Source organism: Miniopterus schreibersii (genome assembly GCF_964146895.1).
Source record: "Miniopterus schreibersii genome assembly, chromosome: 10".
Lineage (NCBI taxonomy): Eukaryota > Metazoa > Chordata > Mammalia > Chiroptera > Miniopteridae > Miniopterus > Miniopterus schreibersii.
Window position 1 is genome coordinate 14,280,255 of NC_138110.1, and position 25,050 is coordinate 14,305,304.

At 45.2% G+C, this 25,050-nt stretch overlaps 1 protein-coding gene and 1 pseudogene across 3 annotated transcripts in view; one reads left to right on the forward strand and one right to left on the reverse strand.

The window, feature by feature from the left end:
• The first annotated feature begins 15,726 nt into the window (after window positions 1–15,726).
• LOC308563361 (transcription initiation factor TFIID subunit 9 pseudogene) lies at window positions 15,727–17,158 on the forward strand (annotated as a pseudogene). Its single transcript has one exon. The product of its transcript is annotated as a transcription initiation factor TFIID subunit 9 pseudogene (transcript).
• The window catches only part of MALT1 (MALT1 paracaspase), a 53,501-nt gene continuing 45,531 nt past the window's right edge, over window positions 17,081–25,050 (reverse strand). For both annotated transcript variants that reach the window (XM_081150370.1, XM_081150369.1), the window contains 3 exons: window positions 22,802–22,959; window positions 21,284–21,409; window positions 17,081–19,776 (listed from right to left, as the gene is read on the reverse strand). In XM_081150370.1, coding sequence (XP_081006496.1) covers window positions 19,336–19,776; window positions 21,284–21,409; window positions 22,802–22,959 — 725 coding nt within the window. In that variant the 3' untranslated portion in view covers window positions 17,081–19,335. The remainder of the gene's footprint in view (window positions 19,777–21,283; window positions 21,410–22,801; window positions 22,960–25,050) is intronic.

A 25,050-nucleotide genomic window follows, 5' to 3' on the forward strand; every position in this document is an offset into this window, starting at 1 on the left:
CTTGGCACTAGACCCTTGGGATCCATTGATTTGCCTCAGCCGACTGCTCGGAGCAGATAAGGGCTGTCCTGCCAAGTTGAGCCTCAGTCGCAAACCCATGATAGCTGTTGCATTCATGCATCTTCTTTATTCTCACGCAACCCTGTAAAGAAGATTCTATTAGTCCTACCCCCATTTCATAGAATAGGGGAGGAGAGCGAAGAGGTTAAGCATAGGATCCGGGATCACACAGCTGGGAAGTGAAAACGTCCAGAGAATACAGGATGCGCCCTGGGGTTGGTGCATATACCGATTGGGCAGGCATCAGAGATGTTCATTAGGAAGTTGTGTGATATAAAACAGGAAGACGGACAGGCTGGGATTGAATTAAGGAGGGACCCATGTGCCAGGATAAGAAGTTACCACTTCATTTAATAATGGCCACTGAAAAGTGGCCATTGAAAACTTTTGCATAGAAGTGACAGGGTGAAAATAACTTAAGCAAGTGGGTGAATGTAGGGCACTTTGAAGGGACAAGATGTTAGCAGATGGTCCAGCCAAGAGGTAGAGTTGTTCAGGAGGGAAGTGATGGGGGGCTGCTGCCTGGGGTGCCAGCGCTGGGCATGGAAAGAGACACATGCCAAGACCTTAAAAAAAAGTGTTAGGATTCCATAGCCAGTGGTTCCAGAAATTTGAATCTGGGTGTCCTATAGAAGAACGTGCCACTGAAGGAGTTGGTGATGCAGGAAGAGAGCCCCTTTGGGGAGAGAAGTGCATCTTATGCACTCAGTTATTTGTGAAAATGGAACAGAATCGAGGAGATGAATTTAGTTTTAAATATGCTGAAACTGAAGAGCTGGCAAAGACTGAAGATGTGGACATCATGGCCCTGCCATTTATAATCCTGAGTTCTCTCTCTCTCTCTCTTACATATACATACACAATGACACATACATTCGCACGTGTAGCCACAAGATACATCCATACATACACGCACATCAGAGAGCAAGTAAGAGTAGTACATAATACATACTAATAAAATAATAAATAAGAATAAATAATAAAATAAATAATAAAGAGAATTAACTGCCAAACCATCTGGTTCTCATAATAAATGCTAAGAGCCATCTGGAAAGGAAAGCTAGAAGGCCCTGGAGCACCCAAAGGGGTTACAGTGGGATCTAAAGAGGGATTCTCCTATAAGGCACATTTAAGGACAAATGTATGAAAAAAAAAAAGATTATCGTAGCCAGTACACATTCTTCGAAAATGTGATTTCCAGTGACCACATGGTATTCCACCTCGTGAGTAACCACAATCTATTGAACAACCCCTGTGAGCTCTGTGCTTTGATGAGGCTGATAATTTTGGCTGTTATAATGAACATGCGAAGGACAGCCTCTATAAATAAATGTTTTGCATGCATGTGCTCATTCTTTGAAAACAGATTCCTAGAAATGGACTTAGTGGGCCGAAGGACGATAATTTGAAATATTCTTGATACTGATTGCCGAAGAGCCTACTAAAAAAATTGCCATTTCACACTTTGTCCAGCAGTATGAGGGGCCATCCCGCTTGTTAGAATGGGGTGAAAAGCGGACAAAAAGCTGCACACTCTGTAGAACTTACTGTGAATATGTGAAAACAGATGAAAACATAACCCAAAATATTAACCGTTTAACTGGGTGTTCAGGTTTATGGGTGATCTAATTGTCTTTATACTTTTGTGTAACTTATAAATTTCTTTTTTATTTTTTTTTTTAGTATATCTTTATTGATTTCAGAGAGAGGAAAGGCGAGGGAGGGAGAGAGAGAGATAGAAACATCAATGATGAGAGCCCGCAACCCGGGCATGTGCCCTGACCGGGAATCGAACCCCAATCGCCTGGATCCTAGGTCGATTCTCAACTGCTGAGCCATGCCTGGCTGGGCTAAATTTCTTAAATAGTATGTGTATTACTTTAAAAAAAATATTTTTGAGCAGAAAAAGTAATACGGCAAGAAGAATATTTTGCTCAAGTCAAGAAAACTGTGTTATTGTTCTGGGTCTGCTGTGGACTGTGCCAGCTTGGCCCAGCCCCTCGTCTCACTGGGCCTCAGCTTGCTCATCTGGACCCGAGGCCAGTGGTTCTCAGCTCAGGGGCTCATGAGGATCACCAGGGACTTTAAGACGTGCCTTTCCCTAGTCCCACTCTACACTAATTGAATTAGCATTTGTAGGCGTGGATGAGGCCTGGGAACGAGTATTTTTTAAAGTGACCCATGTGCCCTAGTGTGTAGTTTGGGGACGAGCTTCCCCTGAACCAGAGGATCTTGGGGAGGCCTTGAATGCCGCGCAGACGACTTCCTCCATGGGGAGCTGCGGGTCTCTCCAGGGCGGGAGGAGGGAGAATCTGTGGCGCTGTGGCAGAGGCACACCTGTATATGTTTGTGAGCAGCGCCTCAGCTGCCGGTAGAAGGTGATCCGACTCATCTCCACCGGTGTTTACAGGGACTCAGGACCAAACGCAACCGCGTCTCCCGCTAGGGCAGCCGGTCCTTCCTGGACGCCAAGCTGCAGAGATCGGCGCCTGGCTCTGACTCTCCCTTCCCTCCCACGTCAGGGAAGCAAAACCGGTGGTCTCCCTTTTGGGGGGTTTGTGGTTGAGGAGAGGGGAGTGGAGGTGGGGCAGAGGAGAGAGGTAGGCCGAGGCCTTCCTCTGGGCCAATGGGGAGCTGCCAGCTCACCCTGGAGGGCTCCGGGCCTCCTCCGACGCCTGGAGATTAGGGCACTTTAATCCTTTGCTCCTCTGCTCTGGCAGTTTCTGTGGGAAGGGGGCTGGGCCGGCTGCTGGTTCCCTCAGCAACAGGCCTGGCCGGGCTCCACGAGCGGAGGCCCCAGCTGGGAAGAGCGGCGGGGAAGGAAGGGAGGAGCTGCCTTCCCTTCCCAGAGGCGGCGGGAGCTGCGGGCACCCAGCGCCTGGGCTCCAGAGGGGAGGGGAGCCTGTGAGGTCCTCGGGCCCTCCCCGGGAGGAGGCGGCCGAAGGGGGCCTGTTGCATGAGAGAGCTCATTGTTCCCGGCTCAAAGGGGAGGAGGTGTTAGAGAGGGGACGGTGACTTTCTCTTTGATGGAGAGGAGGCCAGGCCCCCGACTGGCCGCTTGGCCGCGGTCCTGGCCCTCAGCCCCGTCTTCACGCTTGGCCTTTCTGAGCAGCCCTCCCGAGACAGCGAGGCATTCTCCTTAGCATTTCTGCTCCAGGAGATTCTTAACGTCTTCTCCCTCCAACGTCCCCTCTCCTATGGGATTGTCACCCTCCACCGCTCTGTTTTGTGTCCCTATTTGGCTGTGGTCTGCTCTCCCCTCCGCATCACTCAGGCCCCCTATTCATGCCCACCTCTCCCCACGGTCCTTCCTTCTTCCCATGGATCGTTTATCATACACACACACGCACATACACGCACGCACAAGTGCACACACACGCACACACTGAAAAAACAAGGGGAAGCCTCCCATCCTCAGTGCAGTCTTAAAAAGTTCAGATGGCCTTGTGAACATGTCATCCCTTTAGAAAGGTTCTGTCACTAGTGACTTAAAAAAAATTTTTTTTTAGGAGAGAGGAGAGGAGAGAGAAACAGCGATGTGAGAGAGAAGCATTTATCCGTTGCCTCCTGTATGCGCCCCAACCAGGGATGGAACCCATAACCCGGGTAGGTGCCCTGCCTGGGACCTTTCGGTGCACGAGGCGATGTTCAGCCAACCGAGCCGCTCCCTCCAGGGCGTCAGCAGTCACTTTTAGATCTCTCGGTACTTTACAGCGACCACTTTCCCTGACCCTACCCAAGGAGTAAGATGTCAATGTATTTCACACATGTGAATTAATTAAGTCCCTTTAAAATAAATGTCTTCGGGAGGGATAAAATTCTGTCTTTAGTAATTTCCGTAATGCCATTTCCTTAGGGGTCATTGTTTCAACCTGGTAAACGTCACGCTGCTAAGTGTCACCCTGAGGAGACTCAGTCACCCATTTCACGAGGTGCCTTTCTCCTGTTGGCTGCATCACCCAACTCAGGGGAACATACTCGGGGTCCCATAGAACAGGAAACCCCTACCTCACCCCTCCTTAGAGTTCCCCCCTCACCCCGCAGTTCGTCCTGGAGCCGGAGGCCAGGTGCAGGAGGGACCTGTCCTCCAGGAACGGGACCCCGGAGCAGCATTTTTCTTACAACGGCTGCAAAGCGTTGCTCGGACAGTCAGACGCCCGCAGAGCGCTGACTGCCTCAGCCTTCACCCTTGACGTCTGTGGGGTAGCGTTGCCGCAGGATTCAGACGGTCCACGCGTGCTCAGCATTTAGCACAGGCCAGGTGCAGGGTAACCATCGTAATCCTGTCTTTGGCCTTTCCGTCTCGGGTGTGCCTGTGTGACCTCCACAGCTCAGGGCAAGTTAGCGCCCTCAGATCGTGGACCTTGATTTACAGACCTGGACGTAACGCTCAGGGAGCTTCCCTGACTTGCCCAGGGTCACCCAGCCGGTCCCATGGTGCGGCTGGATTTGAACTCGGTGCGCTCAGCAACACAGAGCCCTTTCCAATGCACGGAGCGCCTCTCCTGCTTGGCGACAGTGTTAGAAGTGGTTTGCTAACCCGGGTCCCTGGAGGTTTGTTCTGTGGAGACGAGTCCATTACGCCAGTGCATTTGAAAACTGCCGGAGGCTCTCCTTCCCTGGATGGCTTTTAATGCCTATTAAGCAGGTGGAGAAAGAAGATCATTGAACAGTGATGTGCTTGCTCTCGGGTGAGACTGGTCGTCCTGACTGTACTGCCAGGTTCTGGGGCAGGGCTGAGTCTAAAGGCCTTTGAGAACTTTACACCGAGACAGAGGGGCTGGGTCGTCCGTGCTGGTGATTTTAGGGGAAGGGGAAGGTCCCTCCCGCACCTGTCCTCCAGCTCCAGAGGATTTAATATGAAATGTGCCTGCAGAGCCAACATTAAGAATCATTCCTCTGAGGGTCTTGACTGGTCTAGAGGCCTCTTTGCGGACAAATATGCCTCCCAAGGAAATCACCAGAATGACAGCCCATCTTCCTGGGGAGGGAGGAAGCGTTGCCTGTAAGGCCAGAGAGACACGGGGGCAGGAGGGGTGCTAGAAAACACAAGCGAGGGAGAGATGGGGTAGCAAAGAGCAGAGGACCCCAGGTCTCCCCAAGGCGCCTTGGGAAATGGCTCTGACTTGGTGTTCATTTCATGATCGCTGCTGGGTTTTCATGCTCTTCTGATTTTTGACCAGGAATGGAAATGAGGGACGAGGGAGAAGAAGGGGGTGCCGGTGAACGGGGGAGCGTAAGGGAGAAGGGAATCGGCTGCCAAGGGGAGCGGAATGGTCGTGGGCGGATGAGGGGGAAGTTCTTTCACCCCTAACACGTGTGCACACGTACACCACATGCCACACACACGCCCCAACACAGACACCACAATATGCACCCCCATCACCCCCCACCCAGAGCCACTTTTAGAGAGAAATAGTGCCACCTGGTGGCCACTTATGTGCAAAGACACCCCCCCCCCAACAGAGTGAGGAACAAACCGTGGTGTTCTGCACTTATTTACTGGCTTTCCCACCCTTGAAAGTCCCTCTTCTCCCTCCTGTTCTTTGCCGAGAAGTGGAGCCCAGGCATCAGTGTCCTTCTGAGAAGTGCTTGACGGCATTCCCGGCGGTACTTGGGTGAGAAACAACACTCAGAAAACAGCTTCCGAGCCAGTCCTCACTGCCTTACTACCCTGGATGGTGCTTATTTGGCTGAGCAGAGAAAGACGAAGAAAAGTCTTGGTTTTAGGCATAGATTCCAGCCTCTGTGCATTTTTTACTGTAAATCACCAGAAAAGCTGAGAACTGCGTAGTAGACGTATCATCAATTTCTGCTTCTCTGACCCAAGCGTGGTCTCTCCAGGAACGGCTCATCTCACTTTGCCACAGTGAAGAGAAAATGCCACCCATGCGTGTCACCGAGTCCCCACCCTGTGCTGGGCCCCATGCCAGGAGCTCTTCCCACCGCTGGTGATGTCGGGGTCAATGCAAACACCCCCAGGAGGCTTTGTGTGCCTCCCAGGGACCCAGGAAGCCAGGTCATGGGTGATTTTCTTCTCCCCAAATCAGCGAGACCCTGTCTGTAGTACACTTAACTCCTTGCCTGGCACATCATACGTGTTCTGTGACAGCGGCTGTGTTCCTAACATGTGTGGATCTACATGTACATAAACACCCAATAGCTGAGACTGGGGAGCAACAGGCATTTTTAGTGCTTCTGGGACTTTCAAAGGACTCATTACAAGACATCCGAATTTCAGGCTGTGAGATCTTTTATTTATGTAGGAGTTCGTGAAGTTCTTTCCAAACTCTAACTCGTGAATCCTCACAAAATCCCCTGGAAGTGACTGGCTGGGAAAGAGAACACAGGCGGCTCATTAATCTGAGTAATAGGCATTAGAGTGAGGACCGGGAACAAGCAGCTCTTCAGAGGCCCCCACCCCCACGTCTGGAGCAGTAAAACTCCCGCGTAAACAACCTGGTTTTGCACTGTATGTTCCAGGTAAGGGAGACTCATTTGCCCCAAGGTGGAAAAGAAATTAAGTTCTGAAAATTAATTCTGGATTAGTCAGTGAGCTGGACAGCAAGGGGACAAGTTGGAGGCTCACGTTGTCCCTTCTCCTCCCCCAGCGCTTGAATGCGGCTGAAATCAGGTTAAAATGAGCGTCAGGGGAGTCTCGAGGGCAAGGACTCAGGTGAGAGGGCTGGAAGGAACACCAGGTGAGCTGGCAGGGGCTTTCGGGGGAGCCCCACCTCCTGGCCTTTTCAGCTCCCATTGACCGCTGTGTTCCTTGGCTTGTGGCCCCTTCCATCTTCACAGGGCGTCCATGCAGCCTCTGCTTCTGTCAGCACGTCGTCTTCTCCTTTCACCTCGAGCTCCCTGACGTTCCTGTCATAATGATCCTTGTGATGGCATTGGCCCACCACCCAGATAACCCAGGATAATCACCTCACCCGAGACTGTGAATCATACCTTTTCCCAGGTTCTGGGGAGTGGGATATGGATGTCTTTGGGGGCCATTATCCTGCCTCGCACATTGGGACTTCAGGGCAGAGGAGAGAGACACAGTGACATCACGAGGTCCTCCTTGTCGTAGGAAATCTCTCCATACATCAGTTTCTCTAAATCCAAGGACTGTGGAATATTTCACCCTCTAGTTGCCCATTGGAGTTCTTAAGTGTGTGGACAGGAGCTGTGTTTCTCGTGTCCACACCCTGGGGGCCAGGGAGGCCGTTCCTGGGGCTCTCCTGAGTTAGGGGTGGGTTGAGGTCTTGGAGCAGCCCAAATTTCCTCCTCCAGAAAGCTGAGAAAGCCCTTAAAAGTCCAGCTACATAGGTTGATAGAGAGATTCCCTTGGGAGATAGCCTTGGCCACAGCAGTCATGGACAATGGGAAATGAATTTTATAGCAACGGAAGCACATAAAGTTCTTTTTGATTGTCTCAGAGAAGACCGTTTCTGGCCTTAAGTTGGTAAGAGAAGCCCTGATGGGGGCCACACACCCCAAATGTCAGCTTTTCCTTCTGCTTCTTAGAGAACCAGATTTGAGGAGAGTTCTCCACAGAGGAAGCTGGTTCCAAATGCCTTCAAGCTTACAAAATCCCCAAATCAGCGCTATCCTCCCCTCCCCCAGAGAGTCAAGACAAGGAGGTGGCACCCAGAACCTCCAAGATGGTCCAGGTCACACATCTGTCCTGTTGTCAGCCTTGGCAGTGGATTCCAGGCCCTGATCTGGCCCCTGACTCTCCCTGCGTCACAGCACGACTGTTACCCACGCAGGCCCTCAGTCCTCAGTGGGAGGCTCCACAGAAGCCATGGCCCCTCGCGTCAGCACTGAGGTTACATGATCATCAAGCCCTCAGCATCCTGCCTGTCACTTCCCCTGGAGCCCTGATTTCCCGCTATCCTCCCCCTTTGAAGGGGTTGTCAGCTCCATCTAGATGAAGACTTGCAAAGCCCCAAGTTTAGGGTAAGCAGGCTCTCCCTCTCCAAAGCTCTCACTTTTGATAGAGTCTTTCAGTCCTTTGATTGTACAGGGAGAAAATCGTAATGAGGGGTGTATTAGACAAGAACCTGTTAGGTGCAAAAATCACAGAAGACGTGACTAATCCTGGGCTACACAGTCAGGGCAGGGCTCAGTCTCAGCACCAGTGACATTTTGGTCCAGAGACTTGGTTATCTGGGAGCCGTCCCGGGCATTGTCCGGGGTTGTGCCACATCCCTGGCTTCCAACCACCAGACCAGCGGTTCTCAAGTAGGGACAATGTTCCCCAGAGGACACCTGGCAATGTCTGGAGACATTTTGGGGTGTCACAATTTTGGGTGTTGCTACTGGCATCTAGTAGGCTGAGGCCAGTAAATATCCTGCTGTTAAAATAGCCCACAGTTCCCAGGGCGGCTCTCAGCAACAAAGAATGATCTGACCCCCAATTTCAATAGTGCCAGGATTGCCTGGCCGGCGTGACTCAGTGGTTGAGCGTCAACCCATGAACCCGGAGGTCACGGTTCAATTCCCGGTCAGGGCACATGTCCTGGTTTCGGGCTGGACCCTCAGTAGGGGGTGTGCTGGCCCCATGCTGAGAAAGCCAGAAATAGTTCCCTTTAACTGGTAAGTCCTGGGATGGACTGGCTCACAGGGGGGCACTTTCTGGCAAGAGACTCAGAGGGGGCATGGGGCAGGAGAGAGGGCACACGCTTCACTGGGTGACTGGGGAAGCATGGGAGACAGTTAACACATGTGTACACTACTCATTGCCAGAAGGGTCTGCAAAACTCCCAAAGCCACGGAGCGCCGCTGCGTTTGGTGAACACCAGTGATACCCTGGGAAACAAACAAAGCAAACACCGAGAGGAGGCGAGGCAAACACAGCCCCCCCCCGACAGAGGCAAACACAGCCCCCCCCCCCCCCCTGACAGCGGGCGGGTCGCCTCCATGCGCAGTACCTTTGGTTGTCTTGGACTTGTTTTTACTCCTCGACATCTGTTGAAACACTCATATCTGAAAGGACATTCAAATATCACCCACTTGTACATATGAATAAAAGCAGGACTCAGTTGTGAAAACTAAGGGACAGATAAAGGGAGGAAAGGAAATTGTGTGTATTTATGCACAAATCGGTCAACTGCCGGCCACTAAAGGCCGGGCCTTTTGTTCTGTAAGTACCGTTAGCTGATGAGAAACAGACGTGGGTTGTCACCAATGAGCTTAGCTCTGGGTCCCTCCCCGCAGCCCCTCCTGGTGACAGTGGGTGGGTACAGGATGAGGGGGAAGGTCCGATAGGTAAAAAGCCAAAGGAAGGCCTGGTTCATACAATGGCCGTGTGCCCCGCGGCATGGCACACCCGAAATAATATTGTTTTCAAAACTTTTTCTTTTTCACTTTCCACTATCTTGAAATATAAGAGCCAAAATGCATTTTAAAAAGCCAAGTACAGGAAAACAGAATCATTGCCTAGTTCCAGTTCCCCTTTTCTCTCTGCCCTTTCGGGTCAGGAAGAACACACACTCCACGACCTGTCCCCCTCCAGGTACTCTCAGGTTCAAGTCCCCTAAGACAGGCAGCAACGGCAAGAATGAAGAAGGGAGGGCCGAGTACAGCCTTCCACAGGCAACATATTCCAGGACACATTGGGTTATTAAAACATTCTGGATTTTCTCAGGTCCTTTGGTGAGATTTCCCCCACCCCTAACTGATGACCCTGTTAAAGTTTTTACTTGGAAATGAATTTACCCATCAGAATAGATTTGGGGAGATTCTAGCTCATCGGGACTGGTGCCCCTGACATTGGTCAAAGAAAGGAGATCCACCTTTCTCCCACTTCTGAGACCCCCAGGACGGGAGCTCCCCAGGGTATCTCCTCGCTTGTGCTCCAGCACAGCATCCACAAAGGTGAGGTCATGAAGCCTTGCCCCCCCCCGGAGCCTGCTGTGGGGTCCAAATTCAGGCTCCAGCAGCCACGTCCTCTGTGACCTTGGGCAAGTCAGCCAGGCTTTGGGCTTCAGGTTCATCCCTGTGACAGGCGCAGTGTCAGCACCTCTCTTGCACAGGCCTGATAAGCAAAGCAGTCAGCACAGTGCCAGGCTCAGAGTAGGTGCTGTCCAAGTAGTGTCCACTATTAGTATTGGGGTTCAGGTTCTGTCCTGCTCACTTTCTAGCTCAGTGAAGGCCAAATGTCTAAGGCATTTCTCTTTGTCATAATTACTCGTCACTCACCATTTTCATATTGTGCAGATCAATTTCAGAATGACACTTCAGAGGATCTTGACTAGCCTATGGTCCTGTTTCCGAACCTGGGCAGGGATGCCTTTGGCAGACTCCCAGACCCTGTCTGGCCATGTATGGGGAAGGCCAATGTATGGGGAAGGTGTGACTGAGCTGTCCAGGATGTAGCACCCCCACCGCTCTCTGCCCCCACCCCCCGGGGCAGAGTTGTCCCGGAACTTCATAGGTGCACCCGGCCCGGAGAACCTGTCCTAGCCACCTTGGGATTCCTTCTGTTTTTCTCAGTGAAATTATTCTCAGGCCTCTGCCTTTTCTTGGAGCTTCACTTGAGGTGTTCCTCTCTGCCTCAGGTTGTACATGAGAAGTCGCAGTAGACATCTGTGGGAACAGTGTGAGTACATGTAACACGATCGAACCGTACCCTTCTAATGGTGAAGACCGCACCTTTTATCTTATGTATATTTTACCACAATTAAAAAAATCAATACAGAAAAAACTAGAGTGGAAGGACCTAAGACCTTCCTTCACGATTGATGCTCAGTTCTACAAGGCTCAAGTCTAGGGTCACTTTTTTTTTTTAAATAATTTTTTTTATCCAGGGTCACATTTTCTGGGAAGCCTTCTGCAATCCTGTTTTTCTGGCTGGATGTGGAGGTTTCCACGCTCAGCTGGAACTGGATGTTGTTTGCCTCCTGGGCCCTGACCCCTCCCAAGAGGGACCCCAGCTGGACAGAAGGCAGGAGCGTCCAGGAGAGGTGGGTGCATCTCACGGTTTCCCTATGCTGTTTGGTACCAGGGTCTCGGGGGTGAGAGGACAGGCGAGCAGACAGGAACGACCATGTACAAGGCCTGGTTCGCCTTGGCTGAGCCTGGCTGCCGCGGCCTCCTTGTGTTCCCCTTCCTCCCCACTCCCTCCTGTCACTGCATTAAGGCACAGGCTGGGTGGGTAGGGCCCCGAGTATGTGTGGCAGCTCCAGGTTGTAAAAACACAAAATTGCCTGCCCGGTATATTCTCCTCACAGAAATTTGGGAATGTGCGTATTGGTTCCCCAGACCGCGGAGCCAAGGACAAACCCAAGCCTGTGCTGCCCTCTGCTGGCGACCTCCACTTACGGCCTCCCCAGAAGGCAACCAGAGGGAAAGCCCTAGGCAAGGCCTGGCCCCAGAGCAGGAGCAGGCCCAGGAGGCCTGGAGGGGAGCCCGCAGTCCCAAAAGGGGTGCCCTGAATCCCTGCAGGTCCCCAGGCAGGTTCTCGCCGGTCCCACCGCCTCCTGCTCGGGGCCCTAGCGTTTCTCACTAGTCTGACCCCTCCTCTGCCTGGGTGCGGGCTGGCATTATTAACAGCAAGCCATTTCCAGGTGACCAGGACTGTGCCCTCTCCCCTCTGGGCAAGGTAAGCTTCAACTGTCCTCCAGGGTGGGCTCTGGCCCCTAGCCTCCTTGGGGGTGCGGCTTCACTCTGCTTGTTCCTCTGGGGTGCACCCTGTCATGGTCTTGTCTTTCTGCCATTGCCACATGCCCCCAATTCCTTTCTAACACAGAATTCTAGGTGTCCCATCCAGTCAGTCCCCATCACTGCGAGGGACTCTCAAGATCTCTCCTGCCTCTAGGCCATTCCCTCCTGACCCAGACAATTTCCAGAACATATTAGCATGATGGTGTCGTGCCCCTGTCTGACCTCCTTCAAAGTCTGCCAACTGCCAAGAAGGCGTTTACAGAACTTAGTATGAAATACAGAGCCCTGCAGGACCCGGCTCTTAACCACTGGATTCGCCTGAGTGCCTCCCCTTGCTTGAGAAAGCCCTTCGACTGTGACGGACCGACCGTATGCACAGCGGGGCTTCCAGGGAGGGGGCGGCGGGCCGGCTGGCTCAGCGTGCTGCCCGCCTGGCCTTCCCCAACAAGCACGCTTTGCCTTGAAACCATACACCTCTCAGGGCCACGATGAGGTCAGGTGACGCCAAAGTGTAAAATCGGGGTTTAAGAAACGTAATACCTAGTCAGCAATAACTCATTCAGATGGGAGGGGATCAGATGGTGCCTTGCCTTGTTAATAACACCCACCGGCATGCCACATCTTGAATGACAGAGCTGATTTGAGGCTGGTCAGTGCCTGCTCATATGGCCTTTACTTGTCATCAGCAGCTCAGACGGACTGGCCTGAACTCCCCCCTTTAACGAGGAGGCTGGAAGCCCGTAGGACTCAGTGGGGACTTTTTCTCTCCCTTCCCCCCCTTTTTTTTAAACTGTTACCTTTTTATATATATATATATATCTTTATTGATTTCAGAGAGAGGAAGGGAGAGGGAGAGAGAGAGATAGAAACATCAATGATGAGAGAGTCATTGATCGGCTGCAGCCTGCAACCCGGGCACGTGCCCTGACCTGGAATCGAACCCCGATCTCCTGGATCCTAAGTCGATGCTCAACCGCTGAGCCACACTCGGCCGGGCTTCTGTCCCCTTCTTTCTCAGCTCTGTCATCTGCCCGAAGTGACCCAGCTCAGGCGTGGGGAATGGCTGTGTGCATGAGGGCAGAGTCTCCAAGCAATGGTGGCACCTGGTGAGAGGAGACCCATGGTTTCTGGCTGAAAAATTTTTTACGCCAACCAAAGCTAACTGGGGAAGGCCATCACAAACAGATAAAAGCAGAGTTGCTCCAGATGAGACAGAGGTGTGGGTCCCCACTCCCACCCTTTCAGAGAGAAGCTACTCTGAACAGTTTGAAACCACTGGACCCTGGTATGAGGTCCGCTGTTAGAATAGGAAACTGGAAAGGGAGACAAAGCCACTTGCCCACACTGGGCACAGAGTAGAAGACACTGAGGTTAATGTCGGCACCTGAGTCTGCCAGCAAGGGAGACAGAGACACATAGGAGATGATTATTATGAAAATGATCGGTTTTCAGGGAAGACACAAATCTTTGTAAGACAATAATGACCATGCTACACAAAGTTGAAAGTGGCAAAACTAAAGCTTATGAAAACACAAAATATTTTAAACACCTTTACTCTGTTGAGCATCATACAACAACATTGCTTATTTCAGGTCAACGCCTTTGGAAATTTTTGGATGCCTGTGACTTTCACACCTAGAGGTGGTAAATGACTTTTTCCATTAAGAATAGTGTTTCCATATTTAAAATGTGTTTTTCATATACTTAGGGTGAAATATTAAGCCACACTGTTCACTTACGGCATCAAAAATTACTGTTGGCTCTTTTCCTGCCGCGTTGGAAAAACACCAAGATCCAGTTATCAAGTGCAAGAGGCCATCCCTTCTGTTTTCAGAGTAGGATGGGTTCTTGCAGGCTCATTCAAAGATTTCTCTTAGACACAATATTGAAAACTTCATCAAATCTGTGCACTTAACGGCGCATCATGTTTGCACTGGTTCAGCGTTTATCATCAGTGACTGTGTGTCTTCATTATTGGGTAATAAGCAGCAGCGTTGTGGAAAACATAACGGGCCCTGTTCTGGGTTTGAGTCTCCTGCCCCTGCCACTTGCCAGCTGGGCTCTCCAGGGCCAGTTAACATCTTGGGTTTGCCTAACAATTGGTTTCTTTATCTCTAAATTGCAAGGCAGAGAGTTCAGTGAGACCGTGGGTGTCCAACGTTTGTACCTCGCATATGCAAAGCTACACGCCTCACCCCAAGGCTTATTTGCTCTCCTCCTTTTGCATAAACATTCCTACCGTAAGCTTGGATAACATTTATGAACCGCTCATTCTACTAAAATAGTAGATGCAGGCTGCCTTTTACCAAGTGAGTTTGGGTGGAAGAGTGAGTGGGACTCAGGCGCCTCCTTAGGGAAGCCAAACTTTGTGTCTGATGCTAAAATATTTTTAATGCTGTCGAACTGGGGGAGAAATTATATACACTTAGGCAAACATTCTCATGTTCTGGGTATATTTTTCTTTATTAATATATCGTTATGAGAACTGTCACCTAATTCAAGGGAAAGTATTAAAAAATATGTTTTAGTGAGGCCTGGATAAAATTGAACAGTGTCAAACTAGGGAAACAGAGTGAAATACACAGAAGTAATTTTGAGTGTTTCGCATCGGTTGACAGTTAAAAGCAATGATCGCTCATAAATACCAGGGGGATGTTCGAATAACAGGAAACAACAATATTTATTAGGCTTTTGTTTAAAAAGACCTTAAAAGTATAAAAAACTCAGATCTCATCATGGCATTAAACTTGTGTCAATCTATGTGTCGATATATCAATTATCTGAGCTGTGGCTACATGACTGAATTTTCTTGAGTTTGACAAGTCAAAACACCGTGGTTAGTGAAGAGACCACCTCACTCTTGCTTCCCGTGCAAGTCAGAGACTGGAAAAGAAACAGACATTGGAGGCTGAAGGAAAGGAGGGGTATTTTCTACAGACTTACCTTCCTTCCTGCTGCCTGACCATCTATTTGGCCTGTTCGCCTCTGGATGGATAACACTTTAATGTCTTATAGTCATATGATGTCATGTATTGATCTTTTTCTTTTATTAGAAAACACATCGCTTATAATTGCTACTTTATAATTTTTAGCTACTGTCCAGACAATACCCCCTTTCCCAGAATCAAATGTTAGCGTTGGATTTAAGTGAGCCTTCACTACCCTAATGGATTCCTCATATTAACGCTGAAAGGTCACCTTAGTCACTGAAGTAGAAATCCTAGGCTATTACAAAGCAATTGGTGTCAGAGATTCAAGTAAAATAAAAGCAATGGCTGATAGAAAAGACAAAGACTGCACCATCCTTACAGTTATTTTTAAATGTTTTAAAATTATAAATACGAGCTTAGTTTAAAAATTCAAATATACAGCCCAGCCAGTGTGGCTCAGTGGTTGAGCATCGACCTATGAACCAGGAATTCACGGTTCGATTTCCAGCCAGGGTACAATCCCCAGTAGGGGTTGTGCAGGAGGCAGCTAATCAGTGACTCATCATTGATGTTTCTCTTTTTCACTCTCCCTTCCTCTCTCTCTGAAGTCAACAAAAACATATTAAAAAAAAAATTCAAATGTACAGAAGAGTATAAAGTGAAAAGTAAATGTTCCTTTATCCTACCTACTAGCTCCACTTTCTACTGCAACACAAATATGAAAGCTATTAGCTAGATGTGGCTATTTAAATTAAAACTAAAATTAAAAAATTCAGTTCCTCACACTAGCTATATTTCAATTGCTCAGTTACCACATGGTGTTAGAGGCTACCATATTGTTCATTGGTTACTGCTCTACAATCACCATAATTAAGCACTAGCATATATACACACACACATATATGTTTTATTATTATAAATTAAAAGAATTCTTTATATATTATGGATACAAGTCTCTAATCAGATATGAGTTTCAAAAATTTTCTCCCATTCTGTGGGTTGTCTTTTCACTTTCTTGATAACATCCTTTAAAGCACAAAAGTTAATTTTGAAGTTTGCCTTCTGATATGTGACAATTCTAGATGATGAAAAATTTATTCAAGCCCTGCTAAGAAATCTGTTGATGAAGATGATGTGCCATTGGCAATCCAGTGTCATGCTGACTCGTCTTTCACCTCTCCTCCCCCAAGAGATTTTTCATTAGATACTGCAAGGCAAAGAAATCAAACCCTTTTGCCATTGATCAAGCCACATTCCTAGACTGCCACCTGATAGATACTGGTTGGCTGCTCCAAACTATAGACTTAAGTCTTTAAAAAAAAAAAAAAAAGGCATCTATTTCTGTGGAAAGAATAAGTTTCACAGTTAAGTGTTAGTTCAGTCACTAGACGACCAAGTACTCTCATACTTGGCATACCCAACCCCACAAACCAAGTCATTTCAACTAAAGCAGGGACTCCTGTGTCCCTCACAGGGCAAAGGTTTACAGTACAGATGCCCACTTTGCAGTCCCCAGCCGTAAAAGCACCAATTCCTGCAACATCAGCAGTTCAGAATGTTCTGATTAATCCAATTGGGTCCAAAATCATTCTTATTACCACTAACATGATGTCATCACAAAATACTGCCCATGAATCATCCAATGCGTTGAAAAGAAAACGTGTTTTGACTGTGATGACTGTAATAATTTGTAATCTAGCCTTGATGTTATGTAACATGTACAGTTGTCTTGAACCCACTGTATTGAGATTAAACAATCATGTCAGATGTTTTCAAGTTGTGTTTTAGAGAACTTTAATAGTATTTAATAAGTATAGTTACCAGGTTTTTTTGTTTTTAAAATATATGTATGTTTAAAATATATTTTTATTGATTTCAGAGAGAGGGAGGGAGAGAAACATCAATGATGAGAGTCCTTGATTGGCTGCCTCCTGTGCGCCCCTGACGGGGATCGAGCCCACAACCCAGGCATGTGCCTTGACCAGGAATCGAACCCCGATCTCCTGGATCCTAAGTCGATGCTCAACTGCTCAGCCATGTCCGCCAGGCACCAGTTTGTTTGTTTGTTTCTTTTTTAATCCTCACCTGAGGATATTTTTTCCATTGCTTTTCAGAGAGAGTGGAAGGGGAAGAGAGAGAGAGAGAAACATCTATGTGAGAGACACATCGATTGGTTGCCTCCTGTACACACCCCAACTGGGGCTGGGGATTGAGCCTGCAACCCAGGTATATACTCTGGCTGGAACTGAACCCGGGACCCTTCAGTCCAAGCACCAACGCTCTAACCTCTAAGCCAAACCAGCTAGGGCTATAGTTGCCAGTTTTTAATTGAGATGTATTTTCTTTAATAGAATTCATAATGATTTTTCATCAGCCTTTAAGTGTAAAAAATAAAGTCATTCATCAAAAAAAAAAAAGAAAACAAGAAAACTGAATTTTGTATATTTATCTTGTATCTATCTTGTAACCTGATGAACTCCTTTGTTTTTAAATGAGTTGCGTGGGACTTTCTATATAATGAATCATGTCATGAGTAAATACATATAGTTTTACTTCTTTCCTAATATGGTTGCCTTCTTTCTTTCTCTTGCCTAATTACCATGGTTGGAACCCCAAGTACAATGTTGAACAGGAGTGGTGAGAGAGTACATCCTGGTTTTCTTCCTGATCTTTGGACGGAAGAATTCAGCATCCAGTCTGGTGCCATGAAGTAGGATGTCAGGTGTGGGTTTCTCAGAGATGCTCTTTATCATGTCGAGGAAGTTCCCTGTCATTCCTAGCCACTGACTACTTTTATCATGAAAGGGTGCTGAATTTTATCAAATGCTTTTTCTGCATCTATCAAGACAATTGCGGTAATTTTGTCTTTCGTCAACACGGCACAGTTGGTCATCATTCACAATTCTGATTTTTAAATTTGCCTATTTATTTATAATCCCAAAGTCAATACTTCCAGCACTTTTATAATCATTCACAGACATGTGCAGACCAGTGAAGATTCTGAGGTCCCTGATGTGCGTGCTCTCAGCTGAGGTCAAATAAGGCAATACCTTCTTGTTTCCGCTCTCCTACAGAGATGACCAGATGACGGAGAAGGCAAGGGACAGGGCAGTGCAGTGCAAGAAGGTCTGGCTCTGGGGCTAGTTGGACAGGTTTGAATTCCAATCTGGCACCTGTGAGTGCGGTGGCCTCAGGTAAGGCACTTAATACTTCTGAACCTCCCTTTCTCTTTTGTAAAATAGAGAAAACAGAATATACCAGGATAAGTTATTTTTAGGATTTAAGATTATAATCTATTTGAGATATGTATGTAAATACACACACTTCCCCCAGGAGCTATGGCTCTGTATTCACTAATTCAGTATTACCGGTGACTTCACAGAATATAACTACTGTGAATAATGAGAATCATTTGCATATTACCTTGATTTTTGGATGTTAAACCAACCTTGCATTCCTGAGATAAATCCCACTTGGTCATGGTGTATAATCCTTTTTATATGTTGCTAGGTTCAATTTGCTAGTATTTTGTTGATGATTTGTTAATGTATATTCATAATAGATACTGGTCCGTAGTTTCTTTGTGATGTCTTTGTCTGGTTTTGTTTTACGATAATATTGGCTTCAGAAGATGAAGTGGGAAGTGTTCTTACATCTTCTATTTTGGGGGAGAGTGTGTAAAGGATTGGTGTTAATCTTTAAATATTTTGTAGAATACAGCAGTGAAGACATGTGGGCCTAGGATTTTCTTTTTGGAATGTTTTAAAATTACTAATTCAATTTTTTATTTGTTATTGACAGCTGCCTTTTTAACTTGCTTCTGGGTGAACCAATGCAGTAAGATTATCTCCTAACGTGAGTAAAATTCAGTAAGAAAATACTTGTTATCAAGGAAGACATGTCCAATGTGTGTAAGATTCAGACAGGCAGCTACCAAGATTATCCAGGAGAAAACTATTCCTGCGGTCTAGCTTTAACATAGACAAACATTTTGTCACCTCTCATGTGCTTTCATGACCTTAGACCAAAAAATTTCAGCTTGTTCTATACAAAATTTATAGACAAACCTCTTAACTGATATTTGTAGCAAAAAAACTAAAGTTTGTACATTTCTAGTATGTACAGGTATGTATATTTACATATATATATTTAAATCGATCTACAAAAATAATACCGGTCTCAGAATCTATTAGGAAGGCAGTGTGTAGTGGAATAAACATGGGAACAGAAATCTGGAGGTCCTCAGTGCCAGCTTTCACTTAAACAAGATGCCTCAATTTGTTTCTCCTGCTGATAAAATTAGGTTAAGCCTGATGATCACCAAGGTTCTTTTTCTGGTTCTAAAAATACAATGACTTATTCTCCAATAATGCCATTCCCACTGTTCTTACTTCAGAGTGGTCAAAATGACAATACTTTTGTTATATACAAACACACACATATACATCCATACCTTACTCTTACAGAACGAATCGGCCAATTCACAAAGCCTTAGAAGAGAAAGGAGGGCGAGGAAGCCTGTGGTTAAATAATATAATTCCAACATCTTAAAGTCCTGAGCTTGCCATGAAATGGCTGTTATTTTCTCTCTCTACATACACATATGTGCTTTTTCACAAAACCTCACTTTCTATAAGACTGTTGCATATGAGGCATCTAGTAATTACGGTAACTTTCAAAAACAAGGTCACTTCTCAGAAATTCTGAGCTCATCAGAGGGGCTGAATGGTATTTCATCAGTTGTCTCAACTGGCACGTTACTTCTACCAAACTGACATGAAAAATGGTGTGTACGATGACTTGAAATAAATGTATCTGCAGTCCGGCTGCAACGACAGCTATCCGATGGCATGACACTGTTTGAATTACCCAGATGTGAGTGGTAAACACCAAGGAATGAGTCTTGAGAAGAATGATAATGTCCAGATCCTGCTGAGGTGGATGTAGAGCTCTGGTAAGGGCCATTGCACATAATACAAGTTTGAAAGCAAGTCTTCCTTCCTAAACCTCGATGGATGTCCAGTTTAGCAATGAGAGGTTTCCCAACATTCACTTCCTGCTTTTCCTCTATGGTATCTTCCAATCCGGAGTACTGATAGGATAAGCATACTGTGAAGATCAGATGTTCCTGAAAAGGAGTAAAGTTTGTTATTTTTATCACTGAGCTTAAATGTCATTCACACAATTATAGAAAACCCAAGCAACAATGAAAACCCATTCACACTCCCCTTTTCCAGGTTCCAAACCCTCAAGGCATCCTTTACACCTTCCCTACACTAAGAAAGGCTGCTATAATCATCTCCTTTTCCCTCAGTCAATACTATGAATTCGTATAATTCTAGTTCTCACTATTGAAAGTAGTCAAAATCACAGAGATCTTGTGTTATATTCTTTTTTTTTTTTTTTTTTATGTCTTTATTGATTTCAGAGAGAGGGAGAGAGAGAAACATCAATGATGAGAGAGTCATGATCAGCTGCCTCCTGCACGCCCCCATTGGGGACCAAGCCCGAAACCCGAGCATGTGCCCTGACTGACTGGGAATCGAACCTCGACCTCCTGGATCCTAGGTTGATGCTCAACCGCTGAGCAACACCAGCAGGGCTTGTGTTATATTCCTGATAAACAGTGAAAACGTATTTCCTGAGCAGTGGGGCTTCAGAAACTTTCCCTTCCCTCTAATTGGAGATGGGGAATGATCCTTCAGCAAACAATAATCTGGATTCATATCCAAGTCAAAAGATTGGCTGTTTTTTGTGTGTTTTTTAAAAAAATATATCTTTATTGATTTTCAGAGACAGGAAGGGAGAGGGAGAGAGAAAGATAGAAACATCAATGATGAGAGAGTCATTGATCTTCTGTCTCCTGCACGCCCCCTACTGGGGATTGAGCCTGCACCCTGGGCATGTGCCCTGACTGGGAATCGAACCTTGATCTCCGGGATCATAGGTTGATGCTGCCATGCTGGCCGGGCAGCTTAGATGTTTTCAAAATAGTGTGAAATAATAATCCACAATCATAGGTGGTATAACTGAATAATAAAATGGGCTGATTTTCAAAGATCAAAGGATGAGCTGTGAACAGGGTGGCAATAGTTATGTCTGTTGTCCTTCTGCAACTGTCAGTAGTGCCCACTTCATTCCCCAAGTTTTGGCTAACATGTTCTATGGTCATGGGGCATTGAATAAGTTAAAAACTCAGGTGTGGCAAGGATATGCTTTTATGAAAAAGCTCAACCATACAGAGGTAGTTCCCAATTTATAAGTTAACAAGTAATGAAAAAAGATCGCAATAAATTCCAACTCTAATTTGCTATTTGTTTTGTAGAAAGTCACAGAACTAAGAAATGATTATTTGAAAATACTAAAATATTTAAAAGCAGACTAAGCTCTATGCCCCTAACTTTTCAGCAACATGGAGGGTAATCGCATACACTCTTATACGAAACCCCTCAGGCCAGCATCAAAACCAGAATATAATCTGAAAAGGGTCACTGCTAAGACTCACTGTAGATCAGTTATCTCTACTTCAATTTCATACTCGATGAAGCAGTACATTCTAATACAAGGTTTACATGCCCAAATAAATTTTCACTTTCAACAGTTTTCTATTAGTTATAAACAAGAAGAGTAGTAACCTTTAGTTTCTGCAGTGAGCTGAGTCTAGTATAAAGGCAATGCTTGGGAAGCTCCTTCGATACTAAATAGCTGCCGGTTTCTTCTGGCGTCCCTTTATTTGCATCTTTTGGATCAATATCTAGGTCCTGTAAAAATCAGAAAATGGTATTAATGAAATCAATGGAAGTCACAACATTGTCTATGACAATAAAACATCTTTTTTTTCCTTCTTTTTAAAACTTTTTATGTTTTTTAAAAAATTGATTTTAGAGAGGAAGGGAGAGGGAGAAACGTCAATGTGAGAGAGAGACATCCATAGGCACACAGAGGGAGACAGAAACATAGACGGGTTGCCTCCCACATGTACCCCAACAAGGGATCTAACCCACAACCTGGGTATGTGCCCTGACCATGATTGAACCCACAACCTTTCCGTGTATGAGATGATGATGCTCCAACCAACTGAGCCACAGCAGCCAGAGCGACAATAAAACATCTTAATGGGTCTTGGTTTCTCATGAATATTGGCCTAAGTAGGTAATCACTTATCCAGGACTGAAGAAACAATGAAAACAACGTTCTAGGAATAGGAATTTTAAATTCTGCGCTGGTACATTAAAAAAGTTAGCTCTGAAAGGACAGTTATTTCAGACTATCCCCGAAAACACTTCTTAACCTTCTCAAGATTCCTTCTGAGCCCATGGAGTGACTCCTGGATTCTCTCCGTCTTAGTCATCACTTTTGGGAAGGTGCAGAAGAATTCATATGATTCATACATTTAAGAAGAATAAAGGGACATGCTGAAGGCAGCCTTTCCCTCTTTCTTTTTAGAGCCAGCCTCTGGCCAAGAGCAGACCTGCCCTGCTGACTGCCCAGGGAGCCTGGTCCAGGGCTGCTGTGACTCGGGGACAGACCCGGCCAATTCTGGGCTTCAGTGCTGCACCATTTGCTCTCATACTAAGTAATGTCCTCCTCGAGGCCTTTATCAGGTGAAGTTTCAGATTTGTTTGTCTACTACTTGCTCATGTCTCAACTTACTACACCTATGTAGGAAAGAGGAGTACTGTTTATTGGCTTCTTTCAGACAACGCAAAATACATATCATATCTAAGTGTCTGGAAAGAACAGAACTAGATTTCTACTCTTCCAATATACTACCATAACTTGACAAAAAAGACTTATACTATTGTAATAACTCAGATTGGAAACAACAGTTTTTAAATGGAACTTACTCCTGCCATATGATTAGTACTTTTTATCCTTTCATATTTGATCTCTTAGGGTATGAAAAGTTAAAATAGTTTTTTTAAAAAAGATTTTTAGAAAGAGAGAGGAAGAGAGAGAGAAACATAGACATGAGAGCAAAACATCAATTGACTGACTCCTGCACGCCCCCGACTGGGGATCGAGCCCACAGCCCTACATGTGCCCTGACTGGGAATCGAACCCCAATCGCCTGGATCCTAGATCAACGCTCAACCGCTGAGCCACACTCGGCCGGGCATCATTAGATTTTAAATAAAAAAGGAGAGACTTACAAGTGGAAAATCTGTAACATAGGCATCGCACATTATTATATCGGGTGGTCTGTGGACTATACTTGTGTAGATTATCATGACGTTGGAAAACTCAGCCGCAAATCCTAATTGAATCTGAACACCACACTGAAATTTAAGACACATACTTTCTGGAAGTTCTGAAAAAACGTAAGAATAACATAAATAATTTTTTAAAGTTTTCTGATGGTAAACAGCAAACAAATATTCTTTATAGGGCAAATACAGTTAGAAGAACATTTTCTTTTGCTTAAAATTATTCTATAACATATTGTTTAAAGATATATACACACAATTAAAAAAAGGGAAAACAAAAGCCCAATATTCTGTTGGTCAAGCAAATAAAAATCTTTCATTTACTGTTCTCTTATGGTTCTTGTCCCTTCACATATATAATTTTTATAGTGGTAATGAAAGGTATACATACACTTGTAAATATATTTTTCCTATTGCCACAATTTTCATTAAAGTAGTTTTTTAAAAAGTATATTTTTAACACCAGTTCAACAAAGTTAATCTTGGATTTTAATATGTTTTTATTGATTTTTAGAGAGGGAGAGGGAGAGGAATAGAGAGAGAGAAAGAGAGAGAGAGAGAGAAACACTGATCAGTTGCCTCCCATATGCACCCTGACTGGGTTCAAACCCACAACCTGGGTATGTGCTCTGTACTTTTTAAAAAACTACTTTAATGAAAATTGTGGCAATAGGAAAAATATATTTACAAGTGTATGTATACCTTTCATTACCACTATAAAAATTACATATGTGAAGGGACAAGAACCATAAGAGAACAGTAAATGAAAGATTTTTATTTGCTTGACCAACAGAATATTGGGCTTTTTTGTTTGGTGCACAGGGCAATGACCAACCAAGTCATATCAGCCAGGGTGAAAATAGTTTTTAATAAAGCATAATGTCACTCAATGATTTGCTACCTTTAACAATTCTGCCACTGCTGAATATAATATTTCTGGGTTTTACTGTTATTCTACCATAGTTAATATTTCTTATATATAGTTAATGCTTTAGGATTGTTGGATATGGCTATTTGATGGTTCCTCACAACTGTAACAGTTTTCTACTTACATAGGACATAACTATACTAGTTTCTCCATAACATTTCCATAAGGTAATATTAATTTTCAAAAAGTTTGCCTATTTGATGGGGTTACAAAAAAGAACTTATGCCATCATAGATTAATTTTCTTTTCTATAATTACTATTTTAGTTTGCCATTTTCTATATTTGTCTTATCAATATATTCTCAATTGTGTGAATTACTGAATTTGCATCCTTTGATTATTAATTAAGGGGGCTCTTAATGTTTTTGTTTTACTATTTTGCATGGGCTCTTTATTATAAAAAATTATCTACTTATCAAATTTGTTACAAATATTTTCTACTTGACCTTTCAGTTTCATTTTAATTTTTTTTTATTTCTAAGTGGCAGCAGAAGACTGGAAACGAGTGTCCCCTTTATTTTTTAAATCTTCATTGTTGAGAGTATTACAGATGTCCACCCCCCTTTTCCTCCTCTTGCCCCCCCCAGTCCCCCTGCCCCCAGGCCTTCTCCACACTATTGTCTGTGTCCATGGGTTATGCATATATGCATATAAATTCTTTGATTAATCTCTACCCACTCACCCACCCACTCCCGCCTTCCCTCTGAGATTCATCAGCTTCTGTGTCTCTGGATCTATTTTGTTCATCACTTTATTGTGTTCATTAGATTCCACATATAATTGAGATCATGTGATATCTGTCTTTCTCTGACTGGCTTATTTTGCTTAGCATAATCATCTTCAGTTTCATTTTATAAAAAGGTTTTGTTTACTATTGATCTTTACTACTGTGATTTTGTTACTATTGATTAGAGATTTTTTAAAAGAAAAGAATCAATTTCAATTACTTATCCAATTATCTGGAATGCCAAGAATATTTATGGCATATTACATTTTAATGTGCTTTAATATGCTAATTTACCAAAGAATATATTTTCGTATGTTACGAAAGTTACAGGTATGAATCTCACCTCACCTTCTTTTGTCTTCATCATGAACCCACTGATTCAAGTGAAAGACAAAATGCTCAGTGATATTTATGGGCAGATAGTATCTGCTCACCACCATCCTTGTCTCTTTACACATCTGATCTCATTCAATGCTAACAACCCTATCCAGTAAGTATTACTTCTCCCCATTTTAGGGATAACATGTTTATCAAGTGGTA